This window comes from Diabrotica undecimpunctata, chromosome 2 (genome assembly GCF_040954645.1).
Source record: "Diabrotica undecimpunctata isolate CICGRU chromosome 2, icDiaUnde3, whole genome shotgun sequence".
Classification (NCBI taxonomy): Eukaryota; Metazoa; Arthropoda; class Insecta; order Coleoptera; family Chrysomelidae; genus Diabrotica; species Diabrotica undecimpunctata.
The window spans coordinates 108,400,100-108,421,169 of NC_092804.1; the positions used below are offsets into that span (position 1 = coordinate 108,400,100).

At 31.3% G+C, this 21,070-nt stretch overlaps 1 protein-coding gene across 6 annotated transcripts in view; it reads right to left on the minus strand.

Moving 5' to 3' along the window:
- Positions 1 to 21,070, minus strand: part of Liprin-gamma (liprin protein kazrin) — a 298,413-nt gene that overhangs the window by 20,025 nt on the left and 257,318 nt on the right. For 5 of the 6 annotated variants that reach the window (XM_072523265.1, XM_072523266.1, XM_072523268.1 and 2 more), the window contains exons 13-14: positions 14,930 to 15,053; positions 12,828 to 12,972 (exon numbers count right to left, since the gene is read on the minus strand). In XM_072523265.1, coding sequence (XP_072379366.1) covers positions 12,828 to 12,972; positions 14,930 to 15,053 — 269 coding nt within the window. Of the gene's footprint in view, positions 1 to 12,594; positions 12,973 to 14,929; positions 15,054 to 21,070 lie in introns of those variants that run through there. The other variant, XM_072523269.1, reaches the window with a different exon arrangement.

Consider the following 21,070-nt stretch of genomic DNA (forward strand, 5'->3'; position numbering starts at 1 on the left):
AGAAAGATATTCGGGGGAGCAAAAGACTATGAAGAGGTTTGGAGGAGAGAGACAAATGAAGAGATCGGAGACCTGTACGGGAAACCAAAAATTAGGCAGATCGTCAGGACAAAGAGATTGTTGGGCCATATTGCGAGATTGCGAGAATAGCAGATGGAAGGTAGGAAAGGACTCGCTGCTGAGAGGGGATGATATATATATATATATATATATATATATATATATATATATATATATATATATATATATATATATATATATATATATATATATATTACATACATTATTTATATTTTAAGAATGACACAACACATAACTAACAATAGATCAAAGAGGTCAGAATTTGATGTCAATCTAGGGTTACGGCTCTTACTTGTCTGTAGAAGTATAGAACATGGTTGATGTGTTTAAGATTATGACAAGGTAAGTATAAACTGTGAATAATGTACTTATCTCCAATTTTTATAAACTATAAAACGTTTCAGGTTACATAAACTTTTATATTTGTAATAAATATTTTTTTAACGATTTTGGGACTGAAAATTGCAACGTCAAAAATATTTTATTTTAATTAGAAACATGATTTTGGTTTATTCCCAAAAAATATAAAATATTCAGTATAACATATTAAATATTTTATTAAATTTATATCTTTAATTAAATTAACAAAGTTGTAATAATTATGCCTTTTTTTTCCTTAGACCATTATAGTAAATATTTTGAATACCATACTCTTGATTTGTTTTTTTGCTAACACTGACACATGCAAATTTAAAATTTAACGTTGGTATACAATGCATTAATATCACTATCTTCTGAAAATAATATTTATTTTAAAACGTGTTTCAATTTAAAATAAATATATAATTCGCATCTAAATTCTTTAAAAAAGAAAATTTCTCAAAAAGTAAACCACAAAGCGCTATGCTGAGGATTTTTAATTAAAATATAATTGTGTTCATATTAATGATAAAGCATAGTTATGACTGAGATTTAAGCCAGAACAAATACTTTTTAGTCTACTAACTATTTATGGACTTATGGGCATGTGCATTTTATTTCCTTTTTATTTAAATTACGGTGTAAGTTATAGCTGCGGCCATACAATTTAAAATTTATATATTTAACATATAAACAAAAAAATTGACAATAGAGCCAGTATTTAGCATCATATCTAAATATATAAATAATAAAAAATTACGAAATTTAATATGAATTATAAAACATTTTGTTCAAAAGTTGGTTATTTTAGAAACTTAAACACCTTTCTTGATTTGATCTGTGTTGTTTAGAAACTTGCTACTTGAAGATGGGAATAATACTTAAGTGCGGCGGTGGAAACCGCCGCACTTAAGGTGTACAAAGGCACAACCAGTCTGCTGTGTGTAACAAATGCTTACTGGAATAAGAGGGAAAACGCCGAAATAATACTTTTACACAAGAAAGAAGACACTACTAATATTGAAAACTACAGACCTATAAGTTTGTTGTCGCACTTATACAAATTACTAACAAGAATAATAACCAACCACATAACACAAAAACTTGCTATCCAAAATAAATGGTTGTCGTATCCAAAGAAGCTAAGTATAGTCTTCGTCAAAATATTTTGTAAAACTATCAATTAGCATTTGACAATGCTGTTTCATGTTAAAAATAAGATAATTTTTAATCTTTATTTCATGCTCAACCAAAAAATTTTCTAAATTGGTAAACGACTGCAAATCTTTGTTTGAAATACTTTTTTTCATCATATAACATTTCTTGATAAAAGCATTTATTTTGTCGTTTACAGAAAATCGATTATGTGATTTACCTTGAAAGCTTAAGTTTAGGTCATTTAATCGATTAAATATGCCTGTTAAGTATCCTAGTGTTGTGAGCCACAATTCATCTAGTAACCGATCACGCAGTTCAAAATTTGTTTCTATTAAAAACACATGTACTTCAGAACGCAACTCGAATAACCTATTCAACATTTTCCCTTTTGATAACCATCTTACCTCTGTGTGTAGCAATAAGAATATGATCACTTCCCATTTCAGAGCATAGTTTTGGAAATAAACGCTACTTGGCTCGAGATTTTATGAAATTGACTATCTGAACTGCCTCATGGAGAACATGTTTAAATTCATCTGGCATTCGCTTTGCTACCAAAGCTTCTCTGTGGATACTACAATGGGTAAAAGTAAAATTTTCTGGAACCAGTTTTACTTTGGCAGTTACATCTTCGCATTTTTCTGTCATGGCTCGGGCACCATTTGAAAAGAAACCAACGCATTGCTTCCAGTCTAGTCCATTTCCACAAAAAATCATTCATTTTCTTGAATATTTCATCGGCAGTAGTTCGTTCTGTTAACGCCTCACAAAATAAGTACTCTTCTTCGATTTAGGTTTGAAATATACATCGCAAATAAACCATAAGCTGAGCATCGTTTGTTACATCTGTGCTCTTATCAGGTTGTATTGCAAAAAATACTATTTTTTATCCGGTTTACCAATTTTTCTTTAACAATTAATGCCATTATTTCAATCCTACGACATACGGTATCATTCGATTATGGTATAATACTAAGCTGTTTACCTGAATTCTCCCCAAAAATATACGTTACCATATCTTGTGCGGCAGACAGAACTAGTTCTTCACCGACGGTATGTGCTTTTCCATACTTCGCCATTCGTAAATTCACGAGGAAGGATGCCTCTACTTCCTTTTGGTTGCTGCCAGTGAAATTCGACATTAATTTTTTTGTGTCTCTTATCTCCGTTCACTTCCGAACGAAGTAATCCTTAGGTTTATTTTCCAACACCGAATGTTTTGTATTGAAGTAGCAATTTTATAGCGAAGGTTTTATACACTGGTTAGAAATAATTTGCCGAACAGATTACACATTGGGGCCTTGGTTCATCATTTATATTCGTGAATGTAAATCCCATATTATTGTATTCAAGATCATATTTTCTAACCATTACTTTTAGTATTTTGAAAGAACTCTTTTTGTCAGCACCTTTTATAGGCTCCGACTCTGAAGTGGAGCTTGATGGACCGGGATTTTCAGATGTTCTGTTGTCTCTTTTAAGCTACTTATCCATTTTATATATGCAAAAATTAACACGAATCAGTAAATTACTCGTTTCGACAAAACCAACCGAAACGACTGACGGCCACGAGGAAACTGATGACGTGAATAGATGTGAATCAAGGGCGGTGACAATTTGCCGTGATTCCAGTATTGCCAGCAATAAATAAGACATTACGCGCTTGTGGTTTCAAACTCACAGCGTTGCCATGTACAACGTAAAAAATAGCATTTGTTAGTAAATTCTATTAAAATTCTTCGTTTCTTCTAGTTTATAGAGTACCACCTTTAAGTGCTTTGCGTACCACCAGTGGTAGGCATACCACAGTTTGATTACGGTTGCGATAGAGGCTTCTTTAAGACAGAAACAACGATGGAGGGGGGTATGTATGTATATATGCGTACGAAAGAAAGCAAAGGGCGACGGGATAAGCGAAATGAGGTGAGTGCTGATTCAGATTCAGACGGACAATGACAAAGAGCATACGGGACAGTTTATGGCAGCCCTTATTTTCTGCCTATATATGCGAGTAAAGTAAAGCTAAGGAGAAAGCCTGGTTGGGTAGAGGAGGACATGGTGATCGCATGTGTGTGATAAATGAACGTTAATGTATGACGGTGAGCGACTGAATCGAGCAAAAGAAGAACATGGTGCGAAATAATGTCCTAACGAACGGCTTCACACCTTATTTCCTAGTATAAAAGGAGTCAGGTTTAGCTGGTCCTGGCTATATCGGAGTTACGGAGGGCAGGGACTTCCAATTCAGGGCCAAGCTAGTTGACGTGACTCTAAAGGGCTCTTTTAGGAACCCAGAACTGCCAGAAATGTTTACTTCCGGCGTCTCATTCCCCACCCAGTGATGAAAAAAGGTGTTGGCGTATCTTGGCGTAAATTTTTACGAAATATCTTGTGAATTTGACGAGTATATGTTTGACTTATAGAATCGAGCAGCAGTTCTGGCAATTTGATTTTGGAGAAATTGTCATTAGATAATGGGTGATCGACAACTATCTTTCTATACGTAATCTATATATGATTTGCATATTTTTTATGCTTATCCTCGATGAACTAGGACAAATAAATTGGTTCACTATGGGTTGACTTTCATGCCACGTGGAAGTAACTTTATTTCAGTGAATCTGCCAGGTGAATCGCTTGAGTCTCTTTAATCACGCTTTTAGATCATTGTATACTTGTAGTGAATCTCATCAGTGAACCTCGAGGGATCCATTTGTCTTCATTCGGTAAAGAAGAAAGTTTTTAAATATAACCCTGAATGTTCTAAATGTTAGGAAGATTTTTAGTAACAGTGTACATCTTTCCAGTCGAAGTATTAGATTATCACTTGAGAAACGCTATCTCTGGTAGGCAGATGTTCCTTTTGAATAACCTTTTTTCAGAATACCATAAGGGACGTTTGTTGATTATTTATTTCATTAGCTTATATCACATAGTTCATCTGAGTATGGTATATCTGTAAGATTATGGTATCATAGTTGGCTGATTGGGCTTGCGTATTGGGACGAAAATTGATATGCGCTATTCAGATGAGATTTTATAAAGTTAAGAGTGAATATGTACTTAAAGAAATACATCAGAAAGCCATAGAAGATATCATTGGGCCCAGTAGTGGTGTTTCTATAATGAGCTAAGCTTACTAAGGCAAAGTTGGCTGGGATCGGAATTTTCATTAATGGACGATAAGTCATTCTGCCAGGATAATTTTTTGCTATGTTCTACGTATTCAACTTTGACTTTAAATTTTTTGTCATTGGTTAGATTTTTAAATTCTTCTATTTTCCTGGTATTGGGCTCTTTTAGGAAAACCAAGTGTTGTCCTCGCAACAGAAGTTTTACCAGCAAACAGTTTTATGATTTGTGGTTAATATTATTTTGCCAATGTGAGTCTTGGCAGCTGAGAGAATGGTTTTGGTGATTGATGGTAAGTTAGCTTTATTAAGGCACCAATAGCTGCTGGGAGGGAGTGCTCTATTACAATTTTTAGAGAATATTGAAAAAAAAGTGTATATGACATCCTGTGTTAAGAAGATAAGAACTTGTGCAGTTAATATTATTTGAAATTAGTTTTCTCTGTCCAAATGTTGTGCGAGAGTCCCACAAACTGTTATGTTGTTATGTGCAATTGAAGTCTCCTATAAATATAAACCGCTGTTGTAGTTGGTATTCAAGGTCGAGTAGTTCTTCTTAATTTAGAGGATAGATTGTAGGAATATATGGAAAAAAGATAAGACAAACAAAATTTAAAACTAATTTGGTTAGTAGGAAGAATAGTGCTTATTTTAATTATGTACATCATTAGGGAAGCTTAGGAGTATAGTTAGAGTCATTTGAATTAATGGAGGTTAGGCTAGTAAGTTCGTCAACATGTGGGGGATTTAATATGACTTTTAATGTTTTTCATTATTCTAATATGACTTAATGTTAGCTCTTCTTAATTTAGAGGATAGATTAGCAAGAATCTGAATTGTATCAATATTGCTTATATATTAATACATATTTTAATTCATCCAAAGTGATGAATATACAATAGTTTGTTCTTTTATTTCAGATTGTAATAATTAAAGTATGAAACTCAAAGTTTTCTTTATCCGGTACTACATAAACATACACCGAAGAAAAGTGAAAATGTTAACCTATTTATCATCTGGTGAGCTACAGATACAGATAAAAGATGTAGGGGAAGCAAGTTTTAATCCAAGTTCATTTTTAACCCTCATAATACCAGATTTTTTTTATGACACATAATACCAATGGGGTTAATAGTGACACCAAAGCTTTCCATCAGATATTGTAATAATATTTGTAAAATATTAATTATTTATATGAAATGCACACAAAATTTATTAAATACATTTAAAAGTTTTAAAATACTTGATATTTTTAGTAAATTATAATAAAAAATTAATAGTTTTACAAAGTGTTTGTTGTACATGCAAGGCAAGTAATTATGTGATGATCCTAACAAATAAATCAATTGCACTTCTAAAATCTCTGGGAATTTCTGCGGCATTTCCAACATCTACCATGTTTTTCATTTCTCCAGGTTTTGCGTATGATCTTGTGATGTAAAGCTTTATCTACACTTGTTTCAGTAGCAACAAACTCTTTTCCTAATTGCTTGAGAAATTCGCGTCGTTTGTAACTTTTTCACATCTTCATTCACATGATTCCATATAATATATGAGTTCAATGCGCTAATTTCAATTATATTGTACAAAACTGTCACAGGCTATCTTCTTGTTTGCCTTTTGACTGTGAACGTTCAAACAAACATGTCCATGGTGCCTATTTATATCTGACTTTGTTTTATTGTGATCAAGAATTTGGTCGTTGTTGGTAGAACAAACTGATTGTCGTTAAGTCTAATTCTTATTTCTTTTACATAGGTACTTAGTCAGCAGCTGCTCATCTACGGTCCAATTTTTGTAGGGTATGTATGAATCTTGTTATATGGATAACCATAATTAAAAAAAAAATCTGCTATCGTCTAAATGAACAGTACCATCCTCGTCAACTTCACCATCACTATCACATTCTTTCAACCATTGCAGCAAAATATTTTCTGCATCTTCATCACCTAAGTGAACCGAAGTTTTTTAGCCATAATTACTAAACGAATAAGCAACTTTCAATACTTAGATACAATTAGGCGAAGCATCGGACAGACAGGGAGAAGTGAGTGATTTTCAGTAAAAACACCTGTTTTTCTATGACCAACACGGGAATCAGGGAAGCGACTACCTTGCAGAGAATTCGTTACAGAACACGTCACTATCAAGAAACTTTTAATCCTTAAGAAAACATCAAAATAAACAACAAAAATAAAAAAAAAACTTGCCAAAATGGTATATAATAATTGGGGTCAGTGATAACCCCCATGCTATTTCTTATGACTTTAATTTTTTAGCAAAATATTTCGTCGATTGCCTTATTAAAAGACGTCTGCGATAGAGATCATTACAATAATATAGCTATAAATCAAACATTTTCACTATCAAATTAAGTACTTTAAAAAAATAAAAATTTCCCTTTTATGAAATAACCATAACAAACTATATCAAGATTATGAAAAATTATAGACTAAGAATAAATTTACATTTAAGCATTAGTAATTTTTGTAAAATTTTAAAAAGGCAACATATTCAAATTAAATAAAAACATTCAATTTTTGAAAACTGATCTAGATCTGATTACTACAATTTATTCACAGAAGATAGTGATATGATACGGATTTGGAATACATCAGGTGCTCTAACATTCAAGTTTGGCAGTGCAAGGATATAGCAATAACATAACATAGAATGTTTGTGTATATTGTGGTTTTATGTGTAAAAGCATACCGGATGGATATAAATCGGACATATTTTAATTGTAGTAAAGGTTTCGCAACACAAATCTTAAAAATGGCAAACTTGAAATACAGCAGAATATTTCCACAATAATTATTAAAACTTGTAAAATCTGTACAATGAATAATCAAATTGAAACGATGGGTTTAGTGTGCGGTATTACTATGAGAAAGTCGAATTACTCATTTCTCCTAAGAGATACAAGAAAAATTATTTAGGTAAAAGTTAAAACGTAGACAGGACCATACTCTAAAACTGTTTTCAAATATACAGGGCCACTCAAATCGACGGGGTGAAACAAACTTAGTTATCTGTTTTTTAATGGAACACTGTATATTTAACATTTTTGGATTCTTTCCGATATTCGCGTTTGTTCAATATAAGTTTTGTAGTGTTATACGAGGTAGGTTAAAAGATAATTACGTTTTTTATTAATTTCGTAGCAAAATTAACATACTTTAGAATTGTAGAGATTTGACATGAAAAAATATATTTATGTCCAGAAGAGTTTCAGTCTAGTTTACTATTGTCTAAAATTAATAACATAGCTAAATATTTAATTTTGGCATACATACAGGGTTGGTCAAAAATTGGAATGATATTTTCTGAGTTTTTTTTTTTTAACGGAACACCCTATATTTTATTATTGATGAAATCAATATAAATTTTTTATAATACTTTCTTATTTATTAAGAATCCCCTTTACCTAACTGCTTTAATTTGTTAATGAATTAATGAGCTTTTTGGGATTTTTTGAGCACAACACTAATTGCAACAAAAGTTAGGTGAAATTTTCTTAAATTGTCAGTAAAGATTTTCAATTACAATAATTTTTTGAGAAAAAAATTAAGAATAATCTAGACTTATTCTTAATTTGTAAGTATTGGATAATACTTCAAAATACCTAAGTAGTTAAGCTTGTTGGTGTGTAAAATATTAATAAAAACACACAATATTCTACCTAGTTGGGTATATATTTGACACTAAATTTGTTTAAAAGTTTAACAATAAACTATGTTTATAGAGTTATGTTGTTTATGGTTAGTTACTACAACATGCATTTTTTTTAAGGAACAACGTATTGATTTGGCATGCATGTCAAAAGGGTATAACAAAAATGTGCAACTAGCAACAAGAATTTATTATCAGCAATTCCCAGATAGACGACAACCAAGATGAGAAGCTTTTCAAAGTGTACTATATACACTGTTATAGAACAGTTTCAACAAACTGGATACGCGAATTACGAGAAATCGGATAGATCCAAAACTATTTTAAATAAAGAAAATTATTTAAATGTGGTGATTAGTATCACTGAGAATTCTCTTATTGGTATGAGGGAAATTGCAAATGTTGTGCAAATACTGGTCGCAGTGTAAAAGGAATTAAGAAGATGCATCAATATTATGTACAGTTGCATCAAGAGATTAATGAGGATAACTGTAATGAAAGAGAAAATTTTTTTTGCACAGGAACAAATTTAGAATTATGCATGTTTCTTTAAATATGTTATATTTGTAGATGAAGGTAACCCAACTTCTAATTTACACCAAATTTTCACTTACAATCAAACAACATGATCATTAAATGTTTGGTGTGTAATTCCTGGAAATTTTGTCACGTACACGTAAAAATGTAGCTACGTTTTTTGGACAATGGATTTCCAAAAAAGGAGTAGTACCGTAGAATAAACACGAGAGAATGTGGATATCAAAGGAAAGTAGCTAGAATGTGGCTTCCACTATCCCAATATTTAAACAAGCAAATATTTGGAATAAAATTAATAAAGAATTAAGAAAACGAAATTATCTTTTAAAATACCTCTTATTAAACTACAAAACTTTCGAAAAAAAAAACAAGAACATCGGTAAGAATCAAAAAATATAAAAATATATAGCGTATTCCATTAAAAAAGGAAAACTTTGTTCCACCTCGTTAATATGAACGGACCTATATACATATTTTAAAATATTTTTAAGTATAATTCTATCTATTTTGAAACTTTACCTAAATTATTTTTTTCTTATCTTTTATGACAAATCAGTAAATTTACTTCCTGGCACTAATGCCGCACTCTCTATAATATAAACCAAAAGACCACTATTTCGACAAATGATTCGCGTTTCAACTATGATATCATTAATTCAGAAATTAAAAAATGCAATACTTAATATCACAACATTATGTACTTATAAATATTAGAAATAAAAATAAATATAAATCCCAAAATCACAGATAAAAATATTAAGTTACTGAAAACTCTAGCTTGTATTGGGACAAAATATGTACGATTTAAACCTTTTATGTGGATGTATATGGAAATAAATGTATATATTGAATAAATCATTTTATTCTTAAATCATGGTATTATAAATTAAAGTATAATAGTTTGATTTATTTTATTCTGTAAATAAGTTTTGATTTAGTAAACACTGGATTTCATTAAAATTGCACATTCATTACAAACACTTTTGATATTTTGGAAACCAGAGAGCTAAATACCTACATATTTATTGTCCCAACGTTTCGTAACTGATTTGTTTTATATAGTCAATTTGGAAAGATAAGGTTTATAATGAAATTGAGCCAGAACAGTAAAAAATTTAGATCACAATTAATGGAAGAAGACTAGTTTTTATATATAACATTCGGTACTTTTGTTCGCATATAATATATTGCCTTATCAAGTAATAAAAAACAGAGAAGTTTTATTATCCTATATTCTGGTGAGAAGTTTATCAGTCGGCTGTTACCATTAGTTGGACAATGTTGTCCCCCTTTCGAATAGGGAAGATGTATATTTCCCTTATACTAAATCTTGTATCATCGACATAGTGTCATTAATATAATATTAAAATTCACCATGGTTTTTATGTAGATAAGGGTTTCTACTACTGTTTACGTAGCTAGTTCTAACCACTTTTAATGTTTTTTCACTGATTTGTAAATCTTTTTGATAAATTTTTAAATTATTTTTTAACAAATCATATACCATTAAACATAAGATCTTACTTTATGTCAGTTTTTTTAAACTATTGTACACAGTCAACCACGGGATTTTCCCATTTTTTACTTCCTCACTTTCTTTCTAGATTATGTGTTATCATCATCTTCTTCTTCTTCTTCACTGGCTTTACAACTCATGGAAAGTCTTCGCTGCATCCACTATCGCCCTCCATCCTCTACGATATTGCGCTTCTATTTCCCATTGTTGTACCCCAATTCTAGATAAATCGGCTTCAACATCATCATTCCATCTTTTTTTTCGGTCGGCCTACTGATCTACCATATGGCCCTTAAAAAAACACTGTCTTTAAACACTCTGTCATCCTCTGATCGTACCACGTGACCTGCTTATCTTATTCGGTTTGCCTTGATATGTCTAACTATGTTTTCAGTTCCATACAGTGTCACAAATTCAGCATTGCGGAGTCTTCTCCAATCCCCTGTAAATTCATCTCTTTGAGGGCCAAATATTATTATGAGAACCTTTCTGTTAAATACTAGAGGCTTATTGATTTCCCGCTGGTTAAAAGTCCATGTTTCACTGCCATATGTAATAATTGGACGAATAATCGACTTGTGTAGTGTTAATTTAGATTTTCTTTTTAGCAGCTTTGATCTTAATAATGTTGAAAGGGAGTATAATGCTGTATTTTCCGCAGCTATCCTTGCTGAGACCTTTTTTTCTATGTGGTTGTCAGCTATGTCAGATTATGTGTTATGATAAATGAAGCCCATCAAAGTTTTTTGATTAAAACTTTGTGTTTACTTATTTATTATATATCAAACAGAACCTATTATATTTTTAGAAATATCGCAGATTACGCTTACGGTATTGATCGTAATTTTTTCTTAAATAATGATATCGTAGGATCACACGACGCTTGCGTTATGCGTTTTTGCAAAGAAAGTTTTCTGTTCAGATGAGTGCACTTGTACTTTTGATGCACTTATCGTCAACATTCTTGCAGGTGGTTATGTACTTCCCTCTAAAAATATACATGTTTGGATAGAGAATGATCAAGACCTTCCCATTGATCCCTTCTGTATTTATTGCAATTTGAATGAAAATAAGTATTTAACAATACTCCACAAAACTGTAGTAGAAACTTTGGCAAATTTATATTCTGATCCACGAAACGTTCCGCTTATTTGAAGCATAAGATCCAAACGTCTACCTATTAAAAGTAGATAATAATTAAAAGAAAGAGTGAAATCAAATTTTCTTCGATGACATTCTGAAATATGACGTATTGATAATGATCCAACAAATAGAGTAGTAAAGACGGCAAGAGACGGTTCCCCAATAGGAAGACGATAAGTAGGAAGACCACGAAAAGTTGGAACGACAACTTACTGGAGGCACATTAAAAAACAGACAAAATCATGCCTACATAAAAAGAAGAAAAAGTAGAAGAAAAAAAAATAAAATGATCTAGATGATAATGATATATATATCATCCAACAGAAACCGATTGACTCGTATTAACGAGCACATATAGTTTTCATTCTACAATTATGGAGATGATATTGAAATATGATAATAATAACGTATCAGTAATATATTAAGTATACTGGGATTTACAACCGTTATCAACATTATTAGTTTCTTTGCTATTTAGGATGTTGGTCAGGCTTCACTCCAGTTATTTACGTTCTGTACCATATTTATTATTTCTTCTTCTTAGAGTTCCTGTCCATTCCGAACGTTGGCGATCATTTAAAATTTATCCACTCGACAAACTTTCTTTTTAAAATTAATTGTAATAAATCGATAATTCTGCTATTTGTTAAATTTAAAAAATAGATAAGGTACAGTTAGCTCGTGTTGTCGTTTGTGCTTACATATAATAATAGTCTCCCGTTTTATACCGCTGTCGCGGCTTTGGGAGTATAGCAGGGTAGTCTGCTATATCTAGGGCCTACGGTATACAAGGAAGGTAACATGGCCAGTGCTACGCTTCAACCGTCTATTATTACCCCTGGTTTTACCCAAGGTACTCATTTTTATTCAGGCTGAGTCGACCTGGGGCCTATAGACATTTTTTTAAAATGTCTAGATGTTCTTGCCGGCGGTGGGATTCGAACCCCGGACCACCGAGGCAAGCATTCTACCGCTTGCGCTACGCAGGCCCTTACATAAAGTAGTTAAAATTTTAGAGTTAATTTCATTATATTAAAAAAAAAAACAAGACAGGATTGCACAAAACCGATCGTAAAATATACACTTAAGAATATACTATTTCTCGGGTTTCCAAAAACACAAAACATGTTAGGCAACAAAAAATTAGACATTTGATTGATTATCTATGTTTTGATATAACTCTGGCTGCTTCGGCTTGAAGTTCTTCCAGTTGACAAAATATGACGTACCTGGCGGGTAAAATAAGAGCATCCAGCTCAGCTGTGAGATGTCTACGGATTATATTTTTACTCGCTGGAATGCCAAGAGCTGTCGCCATTGTGTCTCCGTTAAACGATGGCTCCAGTACCACCAAACCTCCATGAACGCCACTGTCTATAGGCAAAAAAAAATAAATACATACAGTTTTTAATTTTATGACAATGTAAATATCAAGTATGATCTTTATGGAGTGTCTCTTTGGTTGGCTGGAGAATACTTCAATAACCTATCAATGCCTATAGGGAAGTTTAAAATAATATGAGAGCAAAGTAGCTACCATATCTTTATCTAATTTCTAATTCTCCCACAGTATACATAATCAGTCCAAATTCCAAAGTAATCACAATCTTATTAAAAAAAAATGATGCATTGAATGAAATTCTTTATATCACGTAATTGTCAGAAACCCATGGTATGCGTATGGTGCAATTTGACAAAGCTAACATTTTTTCCAAGTCTGCATAATTCTATAGAATAAATCATGAAACTGTTTGTATTAAAAACGATCAGAAAAAATATAAATGAAGAAAAAGTATACTTTTTGTCTATGTTCTGCAATCCAAGTCTTTATGCCGAAACATCTTACTTATATGTTGTAAAGGAGGGGACTCTTTAACAAAACCTTGCATTTAGTGAGACAAATATTTTTGAATAATTTGGATAATTATCTTGAAAATAAACAAAAAAACCGGAAGTAATAAATTTTTGAGAGCCGTCAAATCAACATATTTCATCCCTGCTATCCCTGTTAGTTACCACAAACTCAGATTGTTCTAAGAGCAAAAGTTGGGCGTCTTGTCAAAATGAAACTACTCACGAAAAATTAGCTTATTAGTTTTAAAGAGTGAAAATCCGGGATCCAACACTATACCTCCTATTTTTGTATTTTGTTTTGGTATCTTCTATGATAACAAATAGGTATAATAGACTTTGTCACAAAAAATTATCACCATATATATTATTATTTATACTTATTTTCCTTTTAAGCAATGTTCACTGAATTGAGAAAATATCGCAAAAAATTAATTTTTACTTTTAGTGTCACTTATTTGCGAAAGTATATGTATTATGTAATTTCTAAAAAATAAAATATTTGCAAGTCATTGTAAATGTATTATAATGTACGTTTATAGTATTTTTCATAAAAAATGCGGGCACGTCACAATTTATGTAAAGTGACGTCACTTATATTTAAAATTTCCAGAACGTCAACCTTAGATTTCACATTTTCCTAACACAGCTAATAATACGAATCCCATACTGAACTGCTCGATCTTTCATAGGAGTCAACTTGGTATAATAATCAGAAAAATGTAATCATCATTATATTGGGAATTTTAGAATTATATTGATTAAATAACCAAAAACATTTGTTATTATTAATAATATAAATTTTATGAAATAACTCTTTAATCTAATATTCCACAAAATAATAATTTTAATTAAATATATTAGACAGCATAGCAACTGATATGGGAATACTTCAAATTTTTTTACAGTTCAGCGTGTGGCAAAATTGTTTAAAGTGTTGCCGCTTTTTTAAGTAAGAATTTTGTTTATGTTTTGATTTTTTACACAATTTGATCATAATATATTATATATTAATAAATTATATTTATAATTACATATTAAATTTAGATTAATAGCTTTAAAAACCAATTATTGTTGTGTATTGTGATTGTGCTATACCAAAACAACTAAAACAACTTTCTACTAGTCTTTAGAAAGCTGATAAGCTTTCATATAAGATAGATTATTTTGAACAAAAAATAAAAGGCAAGACGTTTTTACTATTAATGCTCTAAATAGAGTTTTAAATTTAGAATATATAATTTTGTATTAAAATGTTTTCTTGTGTATTTACGTGTGTTGCAGCAGTCGTAAACCTGAGTGTATTTACTGTTATATAATAGTTTGACAAATAGTTGACATTTTAAAAATTCCTCACTTACTTACTATTCTGATGTTTTGGCAACGCTGTGGGGTTCTGACGTCGTAAATCTTGAATGAGGTGCACGCATTCTTATATGAAAAATACTATACATACTAATTTTATATGTTTCACTATTACCTTTTAAATTGTCAGCGTATTCTGCGAGGTCGATACTGCGAGCCCATCTGATGAATCTTTGATTAGTCCATACAAGAGGATCAGCATCCATTGTTTCGCATTGGTGTCTTCTTACTGCCAAAGCCTGAAAATTATTACAAGCTTAACTTAGGTCCCAAAAACATACGTTTGTAAATTTGGATAAGCGTATTTTGCATTCAACAAAAATAATTTTCGTGGATAAAATCTAAAAATTCCAACTGATGTCCCTTGTTTAAGCTTGATTTTCGAAATCTGAATATCATACTGATGTTGTTCTAAAGCTAAATAAATTACATATTAAATTATCATACTGATGGTTCCACACTGAAGAAACATAGTTGAGATGGTTACTAATATAACTACGGTACAGAGTTTTAAAACAACCAAAATTTTAAAAATCACGAGAATTTCTATAAAAAATACCTACCATCTTTAAGCATTAATTTACAATGGATGTGATGTGATTAAAATAGGTGAGTTCAGAATCTAGTATAATTTCCAGATCTGAAACAGTGCAACAGTATTTCATCTCCAACAATGTAGATATAAGTAGTTTTTATGTGCTTTTTTGAAAATTATATATGTTCGTTCACTTCCCTGTATTCAACTGCATTCCATTAGAGACATATCAGTCATCAATGGCCCAGATAGTTCCCAGGCTAACATATGACGTTAGAATTTTTTTATGTCTTCTACAACAACCAAAAATTGGCTTGATGTGAAGCAAGACATTGAGGTAAATATTGAATAAAAATGTACCAATGTTCACCCTGATTATGTGAGCGCAACAAGTCAAATAGCTTTGAATCCATTTAATAAGTTATTCGCCATATTCTTCAACGAAAACATTTAATCTAATAACGGCCTGCGAAAACAATTCGTGTATTTTGCCCGCGAAACATTAGACTTTTTACAAAAAAAAGACTGGATGTCTGGCATGCTTAGTGTTTCATAATATTTGCCGTCAATCGCCTTTTTCAATCAGACCAAAAATGTAATTATGATTTAATATCTAATAATATGGTCTTTCCAGATTATATGTTTATCACAGTGTCTCAAAGAGAAATACCTCAATTCTAGAATTTTCAATCATAAAAAAAATTTTAACCATATCATTCTTAAATAATTCAAGTTACAGTTTGCTGTTTTTGTTCAACTTCTTAACTTAATTTAAGGGATCATAGACTATTTGTTTTGGGACCTAGTTTCGGTGAGCGTATCATTTAAATCTATCGATACATCTTCATAAAAGGCATCAACTCCTTCGTCTAGATACATTGTTGTTGGAAAGTATGCATCGATGATAATCAAGTTCAATCATAGATCAATAATATTTATCACTTCCATGACCAGTTGAAACCCCAATACGCTGGGGTATTGTAATTAAGGAGTAAGAATTTACAAGAAGGAGAATTAGGACTGAAGTTATTGAATGTACTAATAAAGAATGGCTTAGCTTAGAGAAATAAATTTAAAGGGCCAGAGAGATAACAAATCTCAAGGGGGAATTCGAGCTAGCTTTTCTACACTTAGGATTGGCTTTGGGATAAAAGAACAATAGGATGGGATAATAAAATTATATAAACAAGTGAGACAATAAGACCTTGTAACACAAACAATGAAATTAGATATGACAACTTGGAATTTAATCTTGTATTGAAGGCACTATAAGTAAATATACGAAGTTGCCTAAGGTACTAAATGTGGTCGCCACTTAAGACTAGCTTGAGAATGTATAAATGAGGAAAAAAACCAAAAACAGGTATACCTAATACAATAACCTAGAATTATTTAAAAAAAACCACTATTTATGTTGTATTGCTATAATATATTGGTTAGTAGAAACTGAAATAAAAAGCTAACTACTAATGACAACTATATTTATAAATTATATATTGTTGTATGTTGTATGTATTGTTGTATATGATATTGTTAGATTTGTAAAGTCACAAAGACTAAACTGGCTTGGTCACCTAGAAAGAATGCCAGATAATCGAGCTATAAAAGTAGTCCAGAGATAGAAGCCCCAAGGAAACAGAACAAGAGAGAAGCCCCGTGAAAGATGGATAGACAACGTATAGAGGGATCTTAAAACCATGAACATCAGGCAGTGGCGAAGGAAAGTATCCGACAGGGCAGAATGGAAGAACATTGTTAAGAGGCCAAGAGTCACAAAGGGTTGTAGCGCCATTAGAAGAAGAAGAAGACTATTCATGTTGTGTTGCTATAATATATTGTATAGTAGAAACTGAAATAAAAAGCTAACTACTAATGACAACTATAATTATAAATATTTAGTAAACGCAGTTTAAATCATTTACCTACATGTACAAGAAAAGCTGAAATAACAATAGTGGGGGTGTAAAGGTAAGATAGAATAGAAAGTAATCCTAGACTAGATAAGGTATTTAAAGTAAGAAAAGAACAACTATGGTTACAATAAATGAATACCTTACCTAGTAGACGCAAAGGGGTGAGGTACTCACCGATAAGACTAATATGTGTCCGAATAGCAACTAAATGCCAATTACTATAATCAAAATATTTATATAAAATATGTAATAGAATGAGTCGGGTCATAGACTCTTTATAAACTAGTAATAGGTCCACATAGTTTGACCCTCTCGGCTCTACAAAAACCAATGACGATGGAAGGCTGATTGGAATAAGCCAACCTGTTTTCTCCAAGTGTTGCTCTTCAAATAATGTGCAATTATATGGGTGTATAGGTATATGGTGTATGAGTGGATGGGTAGCAAATCTACAAAATAACATCAAGAAAATTCCAATTGTTTCTAAGAATATTTATAACAGTACATATTTTACATCGAATCGTTCAATAAACGGTCTACGCAGCTAGGACATTTTACCGTATCGGAAAAACGAAAATAAAAAAACTAATGAGGAACGATACATCCTACAATAAAAATTATGACATAAAAACGTTGATTCTATTTTGTTTTTTACAAAACGTATAACGGTATATATGGGTATTTAAAGAACTGATTTTATAAAATAAATAATTGAGATTGCTTTATCTGAGACAAGTGCGCAGCGTTAAGACTTTGAAGCGGTTGTCATTATGACGTGGTTTGACATTTAATTTATTGTTATTTAAGTTTCTTGCTTAATTTGAGTTGCTTTATAATTTAATTATCGTATTAACTAAAATTTCGACAAATGTAAAAGACGCTCACTTCTCAAATCGGACCAAATTCACCACCAGAGATCTGCAAAGCTGCTAAGCACTATCGAATCTTGATCCCAACTCCAAGATTTCGCTTGTCGATCAGCCACAGTTGACACCACCAGCATATTGCTTAAAAAGAATTCTTTTTAAGCAATATACTGTGCTACCAGCGACCTCTTATATTTTAATTTGGGCCATAGACGTATCTAAGGAGATTTTTAAGGGAGCAGCGTGGTAACTGCTACACAGTCACTATAAAGTTTTTAATAATAGAGCACAATTTTTAAAACATATAGCCTAAAGATTTTGAGTTTTGGTAACAAATTTGAGGCATTTGAAATATGCCCCAAAAACGCTAAATTTAAACATTTACATCACAAACGATCGCACGGCACGGGAAACGCTTTCACGAATCGGGTATTAAGTAAAATTTGTAGCTGAAGTTGTTTCGTTTCAAAAAATATACTTGTTTTAGATCGTTTGTAATGTGAAAGTTTAAATTTAGCGTCTCTTGGGATATTTCATATGCCTCACATTTGCTACTTGAACTCAAAACCGAAATTTCTGTCTATTAGGCTATATGTTTTGCAGATTGGTATGTAGTTATAAAAATTTTATTGTAACTGGTCAATGGAAGTGATAAATATTATTGATCTCATGAGAATCGTAAGAAATGGTAAAAATCGCTAAACGTTTATTTATTTAACACCTTTAAACAAACTGACTTTATTTGTGGCAACATTAAATTATTGCGTACGAAAATCGCTTTTTTCACCTTTAAAACGAACTTTGATTTTTGTCGATAGGACACTCTGATCAAAAGATATCGAATTTTTAAAATCGAGTTGATATAAATTTTATTTAAAATTGATTTCGCGTCTGTACCTTAGATATTGTTACGTAAAAATATGAGTCATAGTTTTAACCTATAAACATGTTTTTATTCACATGTTTATGTTTTAGATTTTACGAGAGGCTTCTATTTACCTGAAGGGACCTTCCAGAAAACGGTCGAACCGATGTGAAAATACCCGTTTGCCTTTACCGTTATAATTTCGCCGCTAGTCGAGAAGGCTGTCGATGGTTCTAGCTAACGGCACTGGCATATATTAACAGGACATTTTATTTGGAAGGGACAGTTAAAACTGAAGACTCGCGCCTGCGATTTTAAATGTAGCGTTCGTATAAAATAAATTATGTATTATTGAGTAGTTAAATAAATTAATATAAGTTATCGTGCTTTTTAATAAATTAAAATAAGAACCTTTTAATAAAGACATTATAAATTGAATAAAGACAACAGTTAAATAAATATCATTTCAATATATTGAAAATCACAAATAGCTTCAAGCGTTTTTTCTAAGAAAAATGGTTCATTCTACAAAAAAGTTCTAATAAATATTCTTATTCAGAATTATCTTAGTTTTTTTTCCGTTTTTCCCTCCATACGGAGGGGGTTTATATAATTTTTAGGGGTTCAGTGGTATTTTCGTCTCTGACCACTGGAATAACTGGAGGGTTAATAACAATAATTATTACTCTTCTGTTCGTTGGAAATAATTAGATTTAATAAACTCATAAAAAGTTTTAATGCATTTTTTGTTACTTAAAAAACGTCACGCATAATCCAAATAATTGATATTTGACCTGTAGGTCGCAATATCTCTCAGATAAAAACAAGAAAACTGGCCAAATTTAATGAAATAGTGAAAAATAATATTATGCAATACTTACAGGTAGTTATAAAATTATATTTATTTTTAGGGTTATTATATAAAATAATTATGAAATGTGTTTATTTTTGATCAAAAAAGTAAGCATGTTTTAAAGGTACGTTTCATGTATAATTCTTGAGTCGCAAACTTTAGTGACTGGAAAAACTTATTGTTTTACTTTTTTTATGAACTGGCGATCAAAAAATTATAATATTTATTATAATATAATATAGGATTATAAATTAGTGTTTTAGGTAAGAAATGCTCTTATGGTATCTTTGTACTTTAAGCAAGTAAAAAACATCGTATGAAAATTTCATGTTCGAAGCAGTTTGTATCTTTATACCTACAAATTTTAGCATGATCGAAGACTAATGAAACGATATTTTTAATTTGCAGTATCCTTTTTTAATTTGTGCTCTTCTTGCACATTTAACGTGTTTCAGTCCGAAAAAGTAGACGGTGTTTTCCTTTAAACATCGATAAAATTGTAAAATAAGGACTAAAATGCCATGAAAATAGCGAAAGAAATTAATGTGTGAACATAAAAAAAATGTTCAAAAATCTTTCCATTCATTCTAGTTAATAAGCATCAACCGACTAGAAGTGTAGAGTCGACTAGTCGAAGTTAATATATACAGTTTTCTTATGACGGACAGCACAATGCTTCTTGGAACGAAAGGTGGTTTGATACTTCTTACAAAAAAAAAATGTTTTAGTGTTTTCATTGTCGAAGAACACCAAAATAAGATTGGTACGCGCCATAATTTTTTCTACATTCAGTTACGACTGCAAAACATGGGCAATGAAATCGGATGATAGAAAAAAAATATGCCTTCGAGTTGTGGTGTTGGAGAAGGATGCTTTCGGGAGGTTCACGGCAAACATTTCATACTTCTTTTTCTTGACTAAAGTCGGTTGGTTCCTGACGGTTCCTTGAACTCGTGTTTTTCATTGAAAGTTTCCCTGAATTTCTCCACATATTGAGAGACGTATCTAAGGTCTTTTGGTGATACTAAACCAGCTGCTCGGTAAAGTAAGGGTAGAAAGATCGATGTCATACAGCCTGTAGATATTCTACGTTTTGTTTAATGCAGTGGTAAATTTTTAGGCATCTCTACACTACTACTAAAAAATTTATACCTTGTATATTTCTTGTATTCTGATGTGTCCATTTGTTTCATGCCTTTTTATTTTTACGGAAACCTTGTTTTT